This window comes from Lissotriton helveticus, chromosome 2_1 (assembly GCF_964261635.1).
Source record: "Lissotriton helveticus chromosome 2_1, aLisHel1.1, whole genome shotgun sequence".
Lineage (NCBI taxonomy): Eukaryota > Metazoa > Chordata > Amphibia > Caudata > Salamandridae > Lissotriton > Lissotriton helveticus.
In genome coordinates this window covers 1,121,208,756-1,121,232,131 of record NC_136059.1, presented here as the reverse complement: position 1 = coordinate 1,121,232,131, position 23,376 = coordinate 1,121,208,756, and the positions used below count along the sequence as shown (strand labels likewise).

Genomic DNA, 23,376 nt, shown 5'->3' with positions numbered 1-23,376 from the left:
ATTGCCAGAGATGGTGCTGCATCATTTGGAAGTAACAACACAACTGTTGCTCAACTTGGGGTTTTCGATAAATGTACCCAAATCTCACCTGGTGCCTTCTCAGCACAACCTGTTCATAGTGGCAGTACTGGACACTACTGAAAGTCGTGCCTTCCTGCCTCTCCAGAGGATTCAAGACATCCAGGCTATGATCCCACTTTTTCAGACTGGAGCGGCTGTTCCAGTTCTGAAGGTCTTGCACCTGCTCAGTCTGTTTGCTTCCTGCATACTGTTGGTCACCATGCAAGCTGGTATATGAGGGCTCGCTAGTGGTGCCTCAGCAGACAGTGGTTTCAACACAACAGAGATTTCGAAGAGGTGGTCAGAATCTCCAGAGACACAGCAGCCAAGCTGTTATGGTGAGTGTCCCAGGCAACCTGTCTCAGGGGAAGCCATTTCAACCTCCCTCTCCGGTGGCCACAGGGATAACAGATGCCTCCACTCTAGGGTGGGAAGCTCATCTGGGGGATCTGGAGTTCAAAGGCCTTTGGTCTCCAGAGGAAAGATTGTTTCATATCAATCTTCTGGAATTGCAGACAATACGTCTGGCTCTGAAGGCCTTTCTTCCCTCCCTTCGCTGTCAGTCGGTTCAGGTCCTAACGGACAACACTATCGCAATGTGGTATATCAACACACAGGGAGAAGTAGGGTTGTATCTTCATTGCAGATAAGCTCTGAAACTCTGGTCATGGGCATTGGACCATCAGATTTAGGTGATAGCAAATCATCTGGCCGGAGAACTGAATGTGCGTGCGGACAGTTTCAGTCAGCAGTATTAGGCCAATCACGAGTGGCGTCTCCATCCTGAGATAGTACTTCACATTTTTAGGATTTGAGGGTTTCCTCATTTGGACCCGCTTGCCACTCACGAGAATGCGCACTGCCTGTCGCTCTGCAGTCTCCAGTATCTGATGCAGGGAGCATTTGGGGACGCCTTTCAGTTAGATTGGGGCTCACAGCTTCTTTACGTGTTTTCTCCCATACCCTTGATTCCTCGAGTTCTGACAAAGATTTGCCACGACCAGGCCCAAGTTATATTGATCACCCCGTATTTGCTGAGAAGGGTGTGGTACACAGACTTCCTTTACCTCTCATCGCACTCTCCGCTTCGTCTTTCTCTCAGGGCAGACCTCCTCTTGCATTCCCAGGGTGAGTGAGTTGCAAGCTCCAACCTTTCATTTATATTAGTCCATGCAAATAAGATGGTTCCTAGGACCAGAGATGCTTTCCTGCCTAAAGCTGTCAATCCTTTCTACCTAGGGCAATCCATCACCTTACCCACTTTCTACCCTCCCCCTCACCCTTCTAAGGAGAAAGAGAGACGTCATCGCCTGGCCCCCAAGTGGGTGGTCAGCTTCTACCTGGATAGAACTAAGAACTTCAGGTTGGACAACCAACTGTTCATCGGCTATGTGGGCAAGATGAAGGGCAAGGCTGTCCACAAGAGAATGTTGTCCGCGTGGCTCATCCTCCGTGTCAAGATCTGCTAAGCCTTGGCCAAGAAGAAGCCTCCTGAAGGTATTCAAACTCATTCTACCAGAGCTAAGTCTTCTTCTTCTTCTGCTTAAGCTAGAGGGTTTCCTGTGGTAGACATCTGCAAGAAGGCAACTTGGCCCTTCCTCCACACTTTTGCAAACACTATTGCTTCGATTCGAGGTGAGGTGGAACAGCCATTTTGCACGTTCTGTGCTGCAGGATTTTTTAGTATAGTCAGGCACCCTCCGCCGGGAGTGGGACTGCTTGGAGATAAAATTCAAAAGATGAGGAATCCACAAGCAGATGTATCCATCAGAAGAGCAAGTTACTTACCTTTGGTAATGCCTTTTCTGGTGGATACAGTATCTGCCTGGGGATTCCTCACTGACCCAACCGCCTCTCTGTTGCCTGTCTGCTTATACCGAAAAATAATCAATGAATATATTATGTGATTTATTAATAAAATCATGTGATGTTTGGCAGTAGGAAAGGTCTATGATGAAGAATTTCCAGTTTTGGCTGTGTCTGTATACTATGTATACTTGTAAAAATGCTGTTGGTTCACCCGTTCGCTTCAAAGGCATGGAAAAAATAGGTGGAACTGACTTTAGAACGCCAACAAGGTCTTCTTATGGCTTCCAGGACATCACGTGGAGTCGCATGCGGAGACATTCCATTGTGACGTCCTCGTCGACGTGGGAGAGCTGAGTAGAAATGTTTCTGTGGAATGCTGCGCATGGGGGTAATTCAAAAGGTGCGGAATCCACAGGCAGATACTGTATCCACCAGAAAAAGCATTACCGAAGGTAAGTAACTTGTTCATATGCAGACATATAAAATAATGTGGTAATCAGGCGTACTCCTACTTTGCAACCCCTACTCTATGTGCGTCTAGAGTGTGCGTGGGTGTGTATATCTAGAGACAACAATCCCCTCTGCGGGACGATCCAACCCCATTACCTTGTGGGACAGGATGCAGGATCCCATTTTGATTACGAATTGGACACCCCTCAAGGAGATGTTAGGCAGCTGCTCTGTGAAGTATCAGCATGCAGGGACTTCTTGATGCCAACAGAAGTATCTCCTTGCGATGTATATGCAGATTAGCATTGTTATGGATATGCAGATAGCCCTGTCACCCCGTGAATGAAAATAGAAAGACATTTGTACGTGTGCAAAAGACCTTGTGCTCAGTGTTTGAGGCATCATGATAATGTTGTGTGAAGCGATATGTGTAAGCACAACAGTTTCAGAGAAACTAAGCCAACATTGTCACACACGCAAATATGCTCAAACGGTAAGAGTAAAATGTTAGGTGCAGAAAGAGGAAAGTGTAAGAAAAGTTGTAGTGTTGCTACATGGGCCTAGCTCGGGCACCAAACACTATTCCATTGCCATCACTTTAGCAGGCAGCATGAGCAGAATGCACTTTTGTTGCAACTGCCATACACCACCTCCTTTCTGGACAAATTGATACCGAGGACTTGGGCAACCTTCCTCCACAAGGTCATGTGTAGCTTCTACGTGTGCCAATCATCACTCTACCAGCATTTTCTTTCCACAGCTCACCACTCAAAAAAGAAAGAGAAGAGGGCACTGAGTTTTTACATCAACAACACAAAGGACCATTGCATGTAGATGGTTTCTTTCCTGGTATAAGCAAAGGCACGAAGAAAAGTGGGGGTTATCTTTCCTCTTTTACTCACTGCCTATAACAACCACAAGGGTATATAGAATGTTTCCAAAGGAACCTAATGGCTTTCTCAGTTAATTGAAAAAATTGAAAATGAAGAAAGGGATCCAACAAATATCTTTCACTTTTAAATTTAGTATATATATGGATTGGTTATTCAGAAAGTATCCTAATAGAAATGGCATTGAAGTCTGATTCACAACAATACCAATTCTGATCTTTAAAAAAAAAAAATCTTAAATGTAACATGTGGAGTCTCAGAGACGCCAATAGTAGAAACCCCAAAATGGTTAAAGAAGCCACGAAATAATCATACCATTAATTACACCTCATGACCCCCTGAAGCTCTAGTTCATTCTAATTTGTGCTCGTAGAGCATTACTAGGGACCGCACTAACACATATTATAAATGTCACATTTAAATTAATGGCTGTCGAAACCAGAACAAAGTCTAGCCAAATCAAAGTATGCAAAATGGCATTGGACAAGCGGAGAATCCTGCGTAATAGTGAACAATGGTATACTGCTAAACTATCCAGATAAATATGCACATCTAAGTTTGTGCTGGTACAAAATTTGTTTGAATAATCAGTAGCAACAGCTCAGTTGTTATGTTTACCAAAAAGTTGCCCAAATCAAGTATAAGAGCACCTGTTTTAGATTTAAGAGAATTCAAGTACATTTTATTACTAGCCATCCTGTTGATTCTGGTCCATAGGCTGGTGTATGTTGGTAGTTACTCCAAGAGAGTCCAGGTACTAATCAATTGAGCAGGTAACAAAGGTTTTGTTTTGTTCTCATTGATTTGCAAATCGTTTTCAACATTCTACTTCTTTTATGTATTTCAGTATTTCATTATTCATTGAAGATTGGATGCTGTTTTTTAAAGCAGGAAATGGTACTGTGTGCATAAAGCATAATTTGGATCAGCATTTCCCCCAGTTTGGAAGTAGATAGGAATATAGCTTTGACCTTTGGCAAGTGTGACATTAAAGACACAGTAGCAATGAAGCCAAGCCACAGTCCTGTTCTAACTAAAATAATTCACAATTATTTTGGTTTGCAGGGACCTAGAATCCACCTTTATTCTGACCCATTTGTCACTACATGAAACGGTGATAGAGCTAAAAAGAGAAGGAGGAATTCTCCATCTCGAGAGTGTATTCAATGAAAAAAAAGATTGGCTCTGTCAAAGATCTAAGAGAAATCTATGGCACTCACATCTAGCCAAGAGTGCTTGCTCATTGGTTGCCCTTCATGCCAGCAGTAACCGCTCTAATGTGTTGTCTGTAGTCTCCAAGTCTGAATGGAATCCTGTCTGATATAGAGAATATTTCTAAGTCTCGAGTACACCAAACAATATTTTGATATAGATTTTGATGTCCAAGATAGTGATTATACTTGTCTTTCTTGAAGCGTAGTACTAAAAGTGAACCACACCAAGTAACAATATGAATGACTTTACCCAAGAGGACTTATACAGACACATAAATAAGGCAGTCCAAATTAGCTTTTAAGCATACGCATGTTATATATGCTCTCACTAGTTCCATTATAGATTCGGCCAATCTTTGCTATCTCAAGATCATTGAATTCCTTATTTCAGTTCTGATTTTGTGAATGTTAACAAACTTTATACAGCAATTATTTCAATTCTTGCTCTTTCTTACTTCATGACTGAGATGCTTTGTATTTTATCATGTAAAGTCCTTGGAACAGAAAGGTCCATGTGGGAGCTTGTTGAAACTACTGGGATTCATGCGATGTTTATGATTGTGTACAAACCATGGTTTGCTATTAAGCATACAGGAACAAACCATTCCTGTCATTCAAATATAGTATAGGAGAAGGTACAAGTTTCCTACTCCCAAAACATATTAAATGTTTGAAAAGTTATATAGATTTGGATGGGGTATTTTTTTTAATTCTTTATTTTGCAACAAACAAACAACACAAATAGAAATGTTCCATTTTACAGATCATTGTCACATTATCTTACTCCCCTAGACTACTTCTACAACATATTTTTGCAGTAACATGGTTGTTCTTTACAAGGGCCTTCCATTATCCGTGGGTGAATTTTGTTGAAATATTTAAAATGCTTTACTAGTCACCTTAAAAATGGATGGAATTTTAATAGTCATCTTTTTCTCAATAGAATGCATTGAAAGAGGAGTGGGAGAAAGTTTTTATTGCTATCCGCTTTCTAAATCTACAGAGTAGACTTGTCATAATGTACTTCTGTTAGCGCTTTGACTACGATTTGTTTGATTTCCATTCAACTCTGAGTTCTAATGTTGTGTATGTTCTGCTTTTTAACCCATCCTCAGTTTATAGACTGGCTGTTTAATATACTGGAGAGCCCCAGGGATGCCCTTTCAGAAACATCCAGGGATCTCCTGAAAGGTAATGGCTTATTGGAATCTTTTTCAACTTTTTGAAATGTGATTATCTCATCAGTTCTCGATTCTAGAGCAAACATATTTGCTGAAAGTTCGCTATTCAAAGTACATTTCGTCTAGCTATGTTAGGTAGTCAAGTTTGGTTTTGTCTATTGCCAACTATACCCATACCATATTGTCATTCTGTTTACCACATTGTTGGGATAAAAACATTTATTATCTTTTTTTCACAGTTTCTGTATTTGAGTGATGCTCAGGTTGACTATTAGAAAATTCAGTTTTTGTGTATATCCGCAAAATTAGCGACGGAGCCAATCAGTCTTATACAGGCACTTGGATTAATTCACAGGTTGATAAGCCTAAGTCATTAAGCAGGTTGGACACTTGAGTTGGCCTTTGGGCCTACTGATTTCATTCAGACTATATCTTCAGTCCCTTTGCTCTGTGCGAGGAGCAGAGGTAGAGTGTGGGGCCTCTGACTGCATCGTGACATTGCAGCTTGTCCACTGTTCGGCGGATCGGCGATACCACCCGCAGAGGACTGCGTTCGAGAGCAGGTACCGGGGGAGCCGTAGCGAGGGCCCAGAGTTGTGCGGATGACTTTGGCAATGCCCTTTACGCTATAAACCATAGCGGCGGGCATACAAGCAGTGAGGCTTGGTAAGACAGACAGCTAAACCCACTCGCACTGGCCTGATCAGATATTGACCGTCAGGGGGCGGCTTTGGCACATTACAACACAGAGACTAAGCGCCAAACGGTGTGCGGCCTTTTCTTTCCTCGGAGAGGGCTGCCCGTGCACCTATCTGCTTAACCCGCGCTGCTGATCCTCCCGGACCTGGGCCACGAGCATTGGTGGCACCCCGGGAGCATTAATTAGCCCGGCCCAGATAGAGACGGAGTAAGGGTCGGGCGTTGCGATTGCTGGCCTCCACCCTCCACCCCACCCCCCCACCCCCGTCCTCCTGAAAGGGGATCCTGCGTAGGGACGCAAGTGCCTGCATCAGGTGCAACGATCCTCCTGTTCACTTCCCCGGATACGGCTGGGTGTCCCTATTGCCACGGAGCTCGACCCACTGAATGCGCCTAAATATAACATCGGCTGTGCAGTGGCGTCCAACAGGGGCAGCAAATCAGGACAACACTCCAAATTGGACAAGTTTACACTTCCCAAAACATCTGTCTCTGGATCATGCCCTACGAGCAGAAGTGGAGGTGCGGCAGGGGAGGCGGTCACAGAACCCACAGAACCCACTCTCAAGTACGTCCTAGACGCAATTGTCGGAATCAAGACCTCATTGGAACACAAGATGGGCACCATCACGGTGGAGGTCAATTTACTCCAGGCAAACATGAACAAAAACAACAAGCGGATCAAGCAAGTGGAGCTCACCACGGCAAGTCTAGTGGAAGATGCTTCCCAGCTGCAAAAGGAGGTCAAGGAACTGCAGCAATTCAGGAAATTTGCGGAACTCAAGCTGGACGACTACGTAGGGCGCCTAAGACGTAACAACCTGCGTATCCTGGGTGTTACGGAGCGATCAGAGGGGCAGGCCACAGATCTTTTCGTCGAGGACCTAATTTTAAATCATCTGCAACCCAGGGGGCTCGGAAAGTTTTTTGTTATTGAGAGAGCACTTAGAGTACCCGGGGGACGGCTGAAACCTGGGGCTCCCTCTCGTCTGATCCTCGCTAGGGTTCTCAACTTTCGTGACAGAGACGTGATACTTCAGCATGCCCGGACGAGGCCACCCCTGAAATATGAAAATGCAGACATAAATTTCTTCCTGGACTTCACCCAGTTAGTACAGAGGCAAAAATGCTCCTTCCTGGGGATCAAGAAGGCGTTAAGGGACAAGGGGTACAAATACGCCATGTTGTTCCCTGCCAGGCTTCGAGTGGAGGCGGACGGAAGAGCCTGTTTTTTTGATAACCCTGATATAGCAGCGGACTAGCCGAAGAATCGCTGATTGACTCCTCACGGAACATTGTGGTGAGATGGTTCTGGGGGATCGGACTGGGGGTGGAGTGTAATGGGTCTGGGCTTACACTACCACCCAATCTTTGATGGAGTGCCGCAGCTCTGGCGGGACAGCCCGATGGTCATCACAGTGGACGGGATAAGCCTTCAGAGCAGACATGTTGGACTTGCAGACTTGCAAGTAATGTATCGCACAACTTTATTGACTGTGGGTGGGGGCGGTCGATGGAGGGAGCACCACATACCCCACTTTTCTACTTTTAGTATCTTGCAGGGCGACAGGCACTCTGCAAGTTGAGTTATGGGCATTTTGAAGCCCGGAGCGCAGGGGTGCAGGGAGGGGAGAGGTTGGGGGGAAAGTTATTGTTTTTAAGGTTTAAATTGTGTGTGGAGTTCTTTTTTACGACAATACCAACATGGGAAACCAGGCAGGAGCGGCTTCTATGCCTTAATAAAGATGGGTACACAAAGGGCTTTGGGGTTAGAGTCATCAGCTGGAATGTAAATTGCTTGGGTGACAAAATTAAACGTGGTATGGTCAACCAATATATCAGGCGACAGGCCCCAGATGTCATCGTCCTACAGGAAACGCACCTTATTGGAAACACATGTCAGTCTCTGAACAAGGGAGGATATAGGTTGATGGCACATGCAGGCTTCACTACGGGGTTGCGAGGGGTGTGCATTTTAACCAAAAACACATTCCCTTTCGCAGTACAAACCACATGGTCTGATGCACGGGGTAGATATGGCGGGTTCTCGGGTATGTGGAAGGGCAAGACGGCCACATTTGTTTCAGTGTATGTTCCCCCCGGCCTCAAAAATGATCACGGGAACTCAGACCCTCACAGAAGTGGCTGCCGGACTTTCTCGAGTCCATGGGACTGGCGGATGGTTGGAGGTCACGCAATCCAGATAGGACTCAATACACCTTGTCGGGAGCCCACTGTAGTCTTTCTCGTATTGACTATATCCTAGTCCCAGCGGCACAGGCGTTCAATATCCAGGAGGTTCGTCACCTGGGTAGAGGCATCTCGGACCACTCTCCGGTCTGGATGAAGGTTATCTTGGGTCAAATGAGCGCTGGGAAGATAGCCCCCATTAATTCATGGTACGTGAGAGACCCGGGAACCCGGAAGAAAATAGCCCAAGCTACAGAACACTTCTTCCAAGATAACGAGGGAACGAACTGTTGACTCAGCTCAGACGTTATGGGAAGCCTACAAAACAGTTTTTCGCGGGATAAACTCTATCCCTGATAGCGGGAAAGAAAAAGAATAAGCAGGCTGAGTTAGTGCGAGCAGAAGAACAAATATTGAGATTGGAAGAAGAATTAGAGCAGGCTGTGACAACTGAAAAGCTGCATCTCCTTAATCTGAAACAAGACGAATTTAAAAGCATAGCCGAGGACAGAGCCAGGGAACTGGGCAGAGATACGCAGAGCAGAATCTATGAGCATGGCGATAAGGCGGGTAAGTTAATTGCATGGTTGGATAAGAGGGAGTGGGCGGGCCCGCTGGTGCCAGAGCTGCAAAGTGAAGACACCGTCCCCATAAATGACCCGCAGGAAATAGCTAATCACTTCGCAGACCATTATCGAACGGTTTACAGCACGACTGGTAACTACACAGACGAAGACAATAGTGAATTGCTTAGAGGTATCAGACTTCCCACCCTCTCAGATGAACATAATGAATATCTCGAGTCAGCTCTCACAGACGATGAGGTAGCACAGGCAATACGGGGGGGGTGAACTTGGTTAAGGCGTCAGGTTCTAATGACATTCCAATTCAATTGTACAAATTGAGACCAGATAAGATAGCCTCGTACCTCCACTCAAAGTTCTTAGAGAGCGGAGAAAAGGGGATGCTCCCCTTTGACCAATGAGTTGCAAATATTGTAGTCATTCATACGGAGGGCAAATCCAAAACCAGCTGCGCGTCCTGTAGACCCACATCACTGCTGAATGCAGAACTTAAGATCCTCGCTAAATTATTAGCTACACGCCTGATTAAAGTAATTGACACATTAGTGCACCCCGATCAATCAGGCTTCATGCCACATCGGAATACCGCTCTTAATCTACGCCGCTTACAAAGTGTTCTGGGCAGAGAACCAACTATCCTAGAACCCGCCATACTTGTATCCCTGGATGCTGCCATTGCATTCGATATGGTCGAATGGCCATATCTCTTTGCCGTGCTAGACAAGCTGGTCCCGTCTTTAAGAGCTGGGTCCGCCTGCTATATTCTAGGCCCATGGCCCAGGATGTTGGGAACAACCGTAAGTCTCCAGTTTTCCAACTGAGCCGCGGCACGCGCAAGGGTTGCCCTTTATCTCTGCTCCTTTTTGCATTAGCTTTGGAGCCACTGGTGGCATGGAGCTGTAGAGATCAGGTGATTTGCGGGATGCAGTGGTCTCCGGGTTGGGAAGACAAGATATCGTTATACGCAGATGATATTCTGCTGTACCTGACCTCTCCAAGAGCCTCCTTGATTGGCCTCATGGACATTCTCGCAGTGTTTGGGAGATACACGGATTCACCATAAACTGGTCAAAGTCTATGGTATACGTCCTACAAGGAGAACCACCTCACCTCCCGAGGGGCCGCCAGATACAGATAGCGTCGTACGGCTTTCGCAATCTCGGCATCTTCATCACGCTGAGCTCGGAGCTCCGCTTTGCTCGCAACCTGGCCTATTCAGAGGTTAAAACGTGACGTCAAACGTTGGAAATCTCTACCCCTCTCGTTGTTAGGTAAAGCGGTCCTCTTTAAAATTATGGCTCTGCCCCGCTCCCTTTACGCCCTCCAGAACTCAATGGATCCAGTTCCCCCTTCCTATTTCAAAGAAATTGAAAATCTTCAAAGAGACCTCTTATGGGACGGTAAGCCCCGCATATCCCTAACCAAATTGACCCTAAATTGGTATTATGGGGGCATCAGCCTCCCGGATATTAAAAAGTATTATTGGCCGTCCCATTTGGCAGCTATTAACCAGGGCATCTATGGTCGACCGTATGACCCCGGGTATGCCATGGACTAATGGCTACTCCCTGGGGATGCATATACCAGAGTGCTCTATGCCAGGCCCCTCAAGGGACCGACCGCACATTCGGTCCATGTTTGCCATGCGGCTAACAAACAGTTGGGATGAGACCGCAGACTTACCGTGGCAACTCCACTGTGGAACTCTGAAAAGCTGGGAAGCCTGTGGCAATCCAAGGGCTTTGATAAATGGGACCTTATTGGACTCTCACAGATCAAAGACATATGGGGTAAGGAGACAATTCTTCCCTTCCCCTCCCTGGAACAGCAGTATTGCCTGGCAGATACTGAATATTTTCGGTATCTTCAAGTCCGGCATGCCTTGCTCGCGCACGTAACGAGCAAGTCCCCACTTCCAGAGGCCTCCCCCTTGGAGGACAGAATACTCGATGGCCACCTCCCTGAGAAAACCATCTCCGTGATTTACAAAAAACTGAATAATAATATGGAAGATCCATTACAATCACTGAAGGAGAAATGGGTCAGAGACGGCTTAGAACTAGATGAGGAAGACTGGCAAGATGCGGTCTCCTCCCCGAGAAACGTGGCGGTCCAGGCAAGGCTACGATTGGTACAGCTCAAAATTCTGCACAGGATTTATTTCACAGGGCTGGCCTGGTACGCAAGGGTAGAGCAGAAACTGGGGAGTGCAGTCAGGGGTGCGGGGAGTTCGGCACATTATGCACATCATATGGGAATGTGTGCACATACAGTCTTATTGGCAGGTCATACACCACACTTTACGAGAGGTTCTGTCTATTGACCTGCAGCTGGAGGCCCGCAGATGCCTCCTACATATTTGGGAGCCTACGGACCTCACCTCCTATACTACACAGTGGGCAACTCTGGCAATAATGATTGCGAAAAGGAATATTGCGCAGGGGGGGGGGGGGGGGGGGTCAGACACCAACACTGGGAAAGTGGGATGAGGGCCTTGACTGGTGTATGTTGATGGATAAATCAGTCTATGTTGTAAGGGGGTGCCCTGGGAAATAGAATAAGGTGTGGGGCCCATGGAATCATTACAGTGGGGCTATCTGTAGTCCACCAACTCCATTGCAAGATTCTGAGACTCTTGAGACCCCTTGATTTATTTTACACTGTAAACTGTGATTTGATTTATTGTGTTCCATATTGAAATCTTGGACTTTGTATGGTTCCTGGCTCGTGAATGTCAATGGAGAATTTTGTTGATGATGTTTAATAAAAAAAATGACAATGTAATGAGTGATGTAATATGTGAGGTCATAAGCAGTGCATTGCAGGAGCCCTGTTCTATCCTTGCGTTCCCTATCGCCCTGAATGGCAGCCAGAGGAGGGTGAGGAGGACTGGGAGGGGTCTAATGACCCTCTAGCAGACCAGTTGGAAGAGCCGGACTGGAGAGAGGAACTGGGTGAGGCCAGTTGTCTGGATACACCTCTGTATGCTTCCTCCCCCTACCATGGCCACGGAGGAGGGAGCCTCCTGCGCTGTGGTGTTGTGTAGGGCGGCTGATGCCTTGGGCCTTGAGCTACCTACCGTTGCAGTCAGGACTAACCTCTTGACAGAGGTGCTTAAACCAGCAGCAGCCTCTTCAGAGCCTCAGTTGCCGTTCAATGAGGCCCTCATAGACATCCTTCTGGCCACCTGGTCCAAGCCCAACACAGGGGCTCCTGTGGATAGAGTGATTAACCAACACCACCGCCCGGCCCCAGGCGAACCCATTTTTCTCTCCCAACACCCTACCCCATAGAGCTTGTTGGTCCAATCCTCAACATCTAAAGATGTGTTCCCTACTGCTCCCCCAGATAGGGAATCCAAGAAGCTGGATCATCTTGGGAAGAAGCTGTTTTCTTCTGCCAGCTTAGGACTGCGATTGGTAAACACCGCATGTCTCTTGGGCCATTACACCCACTCTGTGTGGGACACGGTTGTGCAGGTGATGCCACAGTGCCCTGAAGAGGCCTGGGCTGTACTCTCCCGTGTGGTCGCAGAAGGGAGGGATGCAGCAAAGTTCGCCATTCACTGTGGGCAGTACACCGCAGACTCTCTAGGCAGGACGATTACAACATCAGTAGCCCTGCGAGCTACACCTGGCTGAGGCCCATTGGCTTTTCGGGCAAGTCCAATCGACGTGTCCTTTGATGATCGTCGCTTGTTTGGCTACAAGGCGGACAATGTGCTAGAGCGCTTTAAGGACTCTAGAGCTACGGCCAGATCCTTGGGCCTCACTACCACCTCTCGCCCACACAGTCTGCTTTTTGCCCCTTTCGTGTCTACGGAAGGGGTGCCCCACCACGTTCTGCCCAGAGCCACAGGCCAGCGCAGGCTGTCCAGCCTCTGTGGAGCCAGGGAAGTGGGACCCACCGCCATTGGTCTGGGAGCCAGTGGGTGGGCCAGTCTACCAGTGCCCCCTCTTCAGCCGCCTCCGACCTTTCAGGGCCACCAGTTGCCAGTGGGCAGCAGGATCCGCCATCACATGCCCCACTGGCACAACATTACGTCAGACAGGTGGGTTTTACAGATAGTCCAAAGGGGCTACTCCCTCCCCTTCGAGAATACCCATCCCTCCATGCTAACAACACTCCATCGCATGTCTGAGGATCACCTGGCCCTTCTCTGTCAGGAATTTGCGGCTCTCTTGGCCAAGAGAGCCATCGAGCGAGTCCCTGTGCCAGAAGTAAGTCATGGCTGCTAATCCCACTATTTCCTGATGGTAAAGAAGGACAAAGGCCTCAGGGATGTCAACCGTTTCCTCCGGAAGAAGAAGTTAAAAATGTTGACATCGGTTCAGGTGCTGTCTGCCCTCGACCCTGGAGACTGGATGGTAGGGTTGGACTTGTAGGACGCTTATTTCCACATCCCTGTCCTGCCGGCCCACAGGCGTTACCTGCGGTTCATGGTAGGCCACAAGCATTTTCAGTTCACCGTGCTCCCCTTTGATCTTACCAGCGCCCCTCGGGTGTTCACGAACGTGATGGTGGTGGTCGCAGCTCATCGGAGCAGATCAGAGGTTCCAGTCTTCCCCTATCTCGACGACTGCTTGTTGATGGCAAGCTCTCCCCAGGCTGCCGTCACCCACCTCCAGACTACGGTGGACCTCCTGCATTCACTGCGATTCACAATCTATGTGCCAAAGTCGCACCAGCGCCCTTCTCAGAAGCTCCTTTTTATTGGAGCAGTTCTGGACACAGCGCAGTTTCGAGCCTATCCTCCTGAACAGTGAGTCTGGGATATTCGGGCTATGATACCGATGTTCCAGACACTATCCTGGATTTCGGTGAGAATGACCCTGAGGCTGCTGGGCCTTCTGCATCCTGCTGGTGGATCATGCCAGGTGGCATATGCGGGCTCTGCAGTGGGACCTGAAGTTCCAGTGGGTGCAGCATCAGGGGAAGCTGTCCCTTGTCATCCAGATCTCGGTGGTGGCTGCAAACCAGTTGCAGTGATGGTTCACGAACCAGGATTGGGTAAACAGCAGAGCCCTCTCCCTTCCCCAACCAGAGCTCACAGTGGTGACAAATGCGTCCCTCATGGGATGGTACAAAAGGGGGTGGTGATGGACGGAGCACCTGAGCCAATCAAACACTCACACCCAGTCAAAAGATCTGGGTTTGATCCATCACCGTTCTTTAGCCCACTCTGCCACCCCAGTTCAGACATGGCTATATGCAAATCAGTCTGACCCTGTGCCACATGGGAATAGTCCAACCCGAACTGCCAAGCCATGTCTTCCCTGGACCAGAAACAAGCTTCTGAGGACCGGTTTCTGGCATTCCAGCTGTCTTCAGCCCGGCAACATCAGCTCCCACTGTACTGAATATGCCAGAGGGCATGTGTCACATGCAGGATGCAGGAGAACATGAGGTCCAGAATCCTCAGTACAGTCTCACCAAAACCCAGGATAGAGGCTGAATCATCGGTATCAGCCTGAATATTGTGGACTGGCCCTTCGTGAGGATAAGTGTCCAGAAAAGCGCCAATAAAAGGGAGAGTCTGAGAAGGGGCAAGCCCTGACTTCGGCATGTTTATAGTGAACCCCAGCAAGTGCAGGAGGTTTGCCGTAGTCTGAAGATGGCAGACGACTGCCTGGGATGATCCCTCCTTCAACAGCCAGTCATCGAGACAGGGGAAGACTGGCACCCCTCATCTATGTAGATGAGCTGTAACCACGCCATGACCTTGGTAAACAACTGATGGCCGCTGGTAAAGCGGTGACCTTTTGCACCTATTTGAATGCACGAAAATCTACACTTAGAGTGGGGTTCACATAGTAGAAGTACACTTGATTACTACCTTGTTTATATGCCTGCATATATACATTGTTTAGCACCATGGTAGAACTATATCTATGTTTATGCTTTCGGTGCTTTTTATCCCGTTTATCCGCTTCTGTCTACTAATTATTGCAGCACACATATTTTATGCAAGAATAACGTTGGTTCAATAAATATTATTGAAAACGTCCCACTGTGTATTCTCTGTATATTTCTCTGAGAATAAATAGGCACGAGTAACTTAGAGAAAAGTTTCTGTACTGTTTCCCCAATCCCTGAGGGGTCAGTGTTGTCATGTCCAGTGGTTGCTAGAAACTGTTTGCTCCCTGGTAGGTTAGGGGGGGCTTACTTTGAGCTAGCTGGTCTAAAGGCCAACATATCCTGCGGGGGTGTCCGCAGTAAGTCTTGACGGTGTCCGGAATAAGTTTTGACACCAGGCCCTTAGTTTATGTTGTCCACACAATGCTCACATCCTACGGATTGGTAGGAACTACAAAACACCAGACGACCCTGCATGTTCGTCTCTAGCTCCCTCTATATTATCAAAATTTAGCTCAGCACAAGGACCCTCACAGATGTGTGGCCATCTTGGAGCCGGGCACGCTAGAGCCCCCTCTTCTCATATAAACCTAAATAAACTGTCACCTTTTGCAGTAATAAGATGTGCGGCTGCTGCATGGTGTGGAGATCCGTTGACTCCCAAAAAGCTAAGTACTCTAATGATTTTCAACAACAGCCAATTTATCACACGGCAATCCCATATCTTGAGTTACATCACTCAATGAAATGACCAGATGGACAACTGCACCATCTAGTCCCGCTCCATCGTTCATCTGCTCCTCAGCCTACTACTAAGTTCCACTGTGGGTTTTTTCATTTTGTTCTTCCTGTTACTGATTTTACCACCGGATATGGTGGCGGGACACTGTACAAAGTGTTATATAGACCAACTAAATACAGAGACTAGCCAATGATAGTTGGAAGGAGTATTACAGTGTGAAGGTTGACATAGAAACAGTATTACTCATACATATTCATTGTCACTATTCATGGGGTGCTTCATATTTTGCTGTGCATTTTTAAGCAAATTGCATGCAACAATCTGTATATCAATGATTTTTTAATGAATGACATTTAAGTACCTACACTGTTAAGGTTTTGTTTTCAAAATAGGGTTTGTGGGATGAATTCAAGTTGCAGTTTTGATCCAATCTTGGAGCTATGTGAGACTACGGTAAAAGCAAGCTAAGGACAGCCAAAGCCACCCCTGCGTGCTCACTAAGAGGGGTGTGGGTTATTAGATTAAAAGTTCAGAAAGAGAAAACTTCTTTGTGACATTTGTTATTTACATAGTATCCTGCCATGTTATAACTTAAGCATGTTTGTTTTGTAGCTTCCCTTCTGGCTCTCCGATTTCTCCCGGAATTTAAAAAGAAAGTCGTGTGGACCAAGGCCTATGGCTGGTAGCCAAACAACCAATGGACAATCGTCTGTCGCGACGAGAGTACCGGAGATGTTACATATGTATTGAAGTAATTGTGTAACTTAAGGTTCGGAGTAATGTCAAGTCCTTATATTACAATCACAGAAGTCTTGGAAGAATCCTTCGTTGTTTAAAGGAGACTGGACAATACATTTTGCAGAACAATAGGTCATATCATGGGCTTTCAGGGATCCCAGTTCATGAACTTCTATATCTTTTAACACAGGCTGTGCGAGCCCGGATAATAAATGAGCAGAAATATTTATTTCTCTTTGTCATCTGGATTGATTACGTCTGTTTGAAATATAAAATCCAAATGATGTGGATGTTTGAATACCACAGAATCAGATGTGTTCTTGCGTAGCTTTGTAAAAAACTTCAGCTTTTTTCCCCAATTCAACAAAAAACACTCCTAGTTCGGGTGTTTTTGAGAAGGTATGTTCTGAGATCTTATGATAAGGTACTTGAAGCTTGTAATACTCTAGTGTTTTTTGGTCTGATTTATTATTTGATGGAGTAGTGCCTGTCGGTATAGAAGATGACATTAAGTCTGCCATCAGATTTAGAGATGGCCGCCAGCCCGGCAAAAGAAGGTATGTAGCCCTTAGGAATAATAAGTTGTATGACCAAAAACCTAATGTATGAATGGTTATTCCACAAGGGTGGATCTTGTTCGTGGTTATATTGTCACGTTACAAAGCACATTGTCCTTGAGTAACCTCGCAACTACTCCAAATGTTATTGGCGTCCCTCTAGCAGATGGAGTGCCACAATCTAATGATATGTTGACCTTTACCATAGGTTTCTCTTGAAGACGGTGGTTTTGAGAGCTTCAGAACGTGTGCCCCACTCGATAATTCGTTTTTTTGCTTAATAGTCCTAAACAGAGTTAAATTAATGTCTCTGGCAGGCCCGAGACATATCATCATTGATTCTGAACTTTAGTATAAAAAGCAGAGGCCACGCAGTTATATTACTGTAATTAGAGTGATGTGACATGAACAGATACAGCTATAAAATGTAAGCAATCTAGTAGTTGTATTGTTTTAGAGCAAGTCTCAATCAGTAAAGTGTTCTATCATCGGATGTATGTAAGCACATTAGATTGTTTATTGAGAAAGAGCAGGTTCAGGGGCCACGAAGATTAATTCTAAAATGTATTGGCTTTCTAGTAGCATTTCTGACGTATTTGGGTTCTTAAGAAAAATAGGTATAGTGCCCCAATTAAAGATGGCTGGTGGAAGGTAACAGTCTGCAACTGCAACAGTGTGCCTTTCGCCATCTCACAGGGTGCTCATGGCCATTTCTGCTACAGGTGTAGTGGCCGTTAGGCTATCTACCATGTTAAGTCACCTTAGACATCAAGGTTGCCACCAAGCATGGATCTGGGGGGCCAGAGAGCAGAAATTAAAGTAGATTCATAGCTACTGCCAGCTCAAGGAAGGCTGGGGACATCACCCTTGTTCCCTTACTAGGTTGTTATATAATGCTCCCACGCACAAGTGCCATGTCGCGTGTAGATGACTGTCAAGAGGCCCCTACAAAGTCCTGACCAGCCTAGAGTACATTGTCTACATTGGGAGAGGTGGATAATGTTGGTTGGATCGCTGAACAGGTCCAAGGGTGATGTGTTGCCTCACGCATGGCATTGCTAGGTGCCCAAGCTAACTCGTCTTGGCAACTTGACAACAGTTCTGCGCCGGAGCTCTGCATTTGCTCACTGTTTCCCAATGTGTATCATATCCAGAAAATATTGAGGAAATGGCAGATCAGGCACAAACTAATCCAGCAGCAAGATCTGCAAAGTTCTGAACATCCTGGAGATTTTGGAGTATAACTTACATTAGAAGGTGGTGGAAACAGTATTACTATAAATCTCTCGTGCAATAAAAGGCTGAGTGAAACATTTTTGATAATTATTGGTAGGCATGTGGTATTACCGAGACAATCCCAGGTATTACTGTCGCTGCTCATGGCAATTCTCGGAAATGTTCTAATTCTGACAAGCAGAAAAAAAGGTCATGTGACCTAATTAACAGACTTGTTTTCTCTACAGTGGAATACTGAAAAAATTGAACAGATTCCCTTAATCATTGCATGAACACTGAAATAACGAATGATATTAGACATTGTGAACTCATTTCTGTAACTTTTCAATTACATTTTTAAGGAGTCTTACTCTGTAGCAAAACACTTTATTTTCTATGTTAAAAATCGCAACACATTTCTTACAGCGCATTTACTATAGTATTTCCCCTTAACATTTCTCGTTTAAAAATACGATATTTACAGCATGTGCAACCATGAAAGAAAAAACATTAGTTTGCTTTCTCTTTCTTTTTGAAGTTCGTGTAACTTATGTGCATTTTTCTTTCAGCGTACAGGTCCGAGCCCAGAAAGTACATTCCTAAATGGGAGAAAAGCAACACGTTAAATGATTGACCTGGACTCAGGTTTTGTTGTCTTATGGTTAATAACTTCTTAACAGATTTACAACATCTTGAACGATTGCCTGGTACTGAAAGTAAGACAGTGCAAGGAACACACAAATAGAGATAAAGGGACTGTTGACGTGACAGATGGTAACTCGACACAGGGCACTCTGGGATCTCACCTGCAATTTCCTTTGCACCTATTTCAGGTGACGTCTGAAATGTGTGTCATTTTTCCACAAGATTTTTGCATATCACCCTTAGAAAGAACCAATAGTAGATATAACTGAGTTTCAATTTATGGTCCTTCAGAAACCTTCAGGATTTACTAATACCAGTGCTTTCTGTGAGCTTCGTCTTTCATGATCTCTTTACCCAATGCAAATGCTTTCTGTTGCTTTGACAAACCGCTATGAGCACACAACTTATGGCAACATAGATTTCTAAGGATATTACGGACTAGAATATAAGCAACCCATCTAAAAGAATGGAAAGAGCTACATTCCAGATGCAAGTTGACGAGCAATGATTAGGCTGTTCAGCATCTGAGGAAGTAGTCTTTTATTCACTGTGAGTTTTTTTATTGTCCCTTATTTAACTAATAGCGAAGCCAGTCAAGGGAACAGATATCAGGATATGGGTTATTAATGGACCTTCAGGGCAAGTGTCACCTTTGGATCAGTCTCTTGACAGCAGTTCATGCCCCATGGGGGTGATGTGTGACTTATCCTCAGAGCCGTGCCTAGCACACATCTTAGCAGGCAATGTCCCCAAATACAAGTGGGGGTTCTTTGGTAATTATTTTCAGCAATTTGAGACTTGTATAAGTTAACTGCTTAAAATAATCTGAAACTTTAACTAAATCAATAAAATTAGAACCGTCCTTCTGTTTAGAGTGCTTTGGGATTGGGAAAGGCATAGGAGGGTGGTAGCAACAATAGTCCAGCTTGGAAACCTTGGAGTCAGCGAGCTACTGAGTTGTCGCACTTGTGTTGGAAAGGTGGTGGTGAAATATTTTCTTAGGCATGCAACCAGCAGGGTAAACTACATCAGTCAATGGATAGTTGGCTAGCTGCTGACAGTGCCACCAACAATGCTAACGTACGCCCAGCAAACCCCCACAGCAGAAGATGTTTTGAGCACTGACCTGTATGTAAATGGCACTCAGGTATTTTCATTGTTCTGACTTCCAAGTCACAGACAATGTCAATTGGGAGATCTGATGCCAGTCTGGACGTGGAAGTGGCAAGGAATGTATCTTGCTGAGGTAACGATTTTTCAATATACACAATATTTGCTGATTTTGAGCCCTTATGTCAAATCTTTCACTCTTGGTTCAAGAATTTTTTTTAATATTAGAGTTTAAAGGATTTCATGGGGAATCTTGTCCTCGCCATAAACTATTAGGATTTAAGTACTCTGGTAACTTCCCTAATAACCACTTTCTTTTATCTAAAATTACACACAGCACCACTAAGTTCCTGTGCTTTTTTTGTAGACATAGCTATGTCTGCTGACATTCATCTTGGGGACCTTTGCTTTCCTTCTCCGGAGTAGGCATAAGATTTATCGGTCCTCTAAATCTTGTTTTTATATATGTGACTTACATACAGCAGACCTAGCTGCAGGGCAGCAGAGCTATGTACAATAATTTAATAAAGCCTTGCTGCGGTCATCAGGTGTGTCCTCCAGGAAGTGCAGAACCAAACCTACCTCAGTGGCATAAGCCATTATTTTGCCATACCAGTCAGAAAGGCATACCTTTCCTCATTGACCAGGCACACTTTGATAAAGCACTACATCAAACATGTTAACACTGGAGTTAGAATTGAAAATATTATGTCCCAGAGTATTTAAAGTAAGGAAAATATTCTAGGAGAGGCCAATTTACTTTTCCCCACTCCATTGCGTAGCATATATGAGGAAAGGGGTTTCAGTTTTACATCTGGGTCTGCTTTTCTGATAGGTACAAAAAAGTTTCATTAACCAAACATTGAGAGTGCTAGATAATAGTAGAAACCATACGCACTACTCATGGTTACGCTTGATAATGAGCCACAACATGTTTACTACAGGTAAGAGTTGTGTCTCGGGGTGAATAGCAATAAGGGCTCCTAAAGCCTATTTTAGCGAGACAATGTGTTGTCACACCTGTGCGTTTGGCCACCAAAGAAGACCAGGTGATTGCTGTAAATTCGTACAAGGAAGCAAAGGCATTTCCCCCCCCCAACAACTGCACTAGGGGTAGGTGCACGCCCAGCAGACAAGACTACATACTGCAGTTGCAGCTGTCTTATTGTTATGAACCTCTGTCAGTGTGTGCAGTTATTAGTTAGTAGCTTGTGCCAGCAAAAAGGCAATAATACCACTGCATTTTTAAGCAGAAGAATTTACGGGAACATGTTTTCCGCATTTTACTTTCATGCTAAATTGTGTATTAGCAATGATTTCACAATTACCAGCAGCGATGACAAAGTTAGTAGAATTGTTTCATTTTCGAAAATAGTGCAACTATCTTCAAACGAGGACCTTTACTTTTAAAAAGTACTTTAATTCGATATCCCTTTTTTAAGTCGAGCCTAGCGGCAGTGTGCATGCGCTGCTCGCTTTCAAGGCATGCAGTAGTTTGAGTATGCTGTGGAAGCCTCGCCTTCTTGTCACCCATATTTTGATTGGCTGTTGTCACTGTCCTTGGTAAATGCTGGCTTCCGATTGATAATGAGGCTTGGTAGTCCCTCCTTGTTACCGCCCTGTTGCCATTTGTTACCTCCCATAAGGACTGGATCTTTTACTTGTGGTGTTACACGGTCTCCTTCATAAGTAGGTAAGCGTTATTTTTTTATTTGCAGCGCGGTCCACTTTCACTTCAGCGGCCGCTAAAGTTAATTCAATTAATTTGCCGCGCGGACCGAAAGGTAGCATTTCTACTCACTAATCTAACAAGTATTTGCAATGCACTAGGTCTCGCATTTACGCAAGTTTGAGCTATTGACATTGCAAATAACAATGCCTTTTATTTTTGTTTTCATTTTTATAACATGAAAAAAGGCATTGTCTTTTACAATGCAAGTAGCTTAAACTTGCGTAAATGCAAGACCTATTGCATTGCAAATGCTTGTTAGTCCTTGATTCCCGCTTGCTAATCTATGAAGGTCTGCCTGGGGACTCATTTGGGACAAACAAACATCATTTATATTTTTCATAGATATTCCTAATAAAACGTGCAGATTCTCAAACAATCATGTGCCACCGGCTGGTTAACTTCTCCTGTGCATCAGAGGTGAATCGTTGATGTGCATTCTGGGCTGGATCATTTGATACATTCAATATGTTTATAAATATGCTAGGGAATTACAGTGTCCACTAAAATCATTATTTGTTTGAGGTAACATCTTCTTGAATAACTTTTTTTTCTCTACAGAGACCAAGTCGCCAAGATACTTAAAACGGTGTGTCTGGCAACATGCACAGGTTACAATACATTGCTGGCTATTCAGGGCTTTCACACAAGTCAAAACATTAGGGCCCAGACTCATTAAGGTTTTGTGTCACACTTGCGCCATCCAAGGCGACGCATAACCTAGAATGAGATTTACCATGCCACACAGAGACTCTCTGGGTGGCCCTGTGTGGCTTGGTAAATCTGGTGTAATGCAAGGCAGCGCAAGTTGCTGCCTTGCATTACGCTGAGGCAGAAATGCGTTACTTGGGTGGAGCATGGCTATTCCTAAACATCTGCCCATGAATTCTGAAGCATTCCCAGATTTACCAACCCTGTTTTTTGGTTGTTTTTTTTAGAGTTTTATATAGCACAAACTAGACTCGAAGATATTGGGTATCAGAGCGCTTTACATAGCACCAGTTTCGTTACATGAGGACACATTCATTTTTTTGGTTAGGCATGGGGAAATTAAGTGATTTGCCCAGAATCACAGGATGTTGAGCATCCTTGCCTGAGACTCGAACCCAGTTCCCCAACTTCGACACAGACACAGACATCTGAATGTCAGAATTGAAAACCTTCCTATCTTTATTTCTCTATGGCTTGTTTTTGTGCAGTAAGGTTTTCTTTCCTGCACAAAAGTAATCCGGTCTATAACGCTGATACCCTTGCACCATGGCACAAGGGTGTCTGCACTGGGGGTAGGCTGCAGAATTTGTGCCAGGGCGGGCAGAGGACAGGAATGCACCATATCTTGATAGATATGGTGCATTCCTGCCTTCTCCCTTTCATGCAGCACAGCAAGTTGTTTTGTTGCATTGGGTGAAAAGGTTTTAGCCAGATTTATCACAGTCTTGCGTTGCTGTTGCCTCACTCAAGGTGACACAAGCCCTTAAGTCCGATTTACTATGCTACACAGAGACACTTTACGTGGCATAGTAAATGTGGATTAACGCAAGGCTGTGCAAGTCGCTGCCTTGCGTTACTCTGCGCTAGGAAGGCATTCTGAGGGTGGAGCCTGGGTGTTCCCACCCATGGTTTTTCACGCATTGTCACATTTACTAACACTAGTAAACCTGAGAATGCGTCAAAATGCTACACCTTCCCAGGTCAGGCATAACTTGG

At 45.3% G+C, this 23,376-nt stretch overlaps 2 protein-coding genes across 2 annotated transcripts in view; one reads left to right on the top strand and one right to left on the bottom strand.

Annotated features, from left to right (window-relative positions):
* Positions 1–16,642, top strand: part of FOCAD (focadhesin) — a 1,210,644-nt gene extending 1,194,002 nt beyond the window's left edge. The window contains exons 45-46 of the mRNA XM_078675948.1: positions 5,539–5,614; positions 16,288–16,642. Of these exons, the coding sequence (XP_078532074.1) occupies positions 5,539–5,614; positions 16,288–16,361 (150 nt within the window). The 3' untranslated portion in view covers positions 16,362–16,642. The remainder of the gene's footprint in view (positions 1–5,538; positions 5,615–16,287) is intronic.
* A 1,914-nt stretch (positions 16,643–18,556) lies between these two features.
* HACD4 (3-hydroxyacyl-CoA dehydratase 4) overlaps positions 18,557–23,376 on the bottom strand; it is a 166,638-nt gene continuing 161,818 nt past the window's right edge. Inside the window, exon 7 of the mRNA XM_078675947.1 lies at positions 18,557–18,784. Within this exon, the coding sequence (XP_078532073.1) occupies positions 18,696–18,784 (89 nt within the window). The 3' untranslated portion in view covers positions 18,557–18,695. The remainder of the gene's footprint in view (positions 18,785–23,376) is intronic.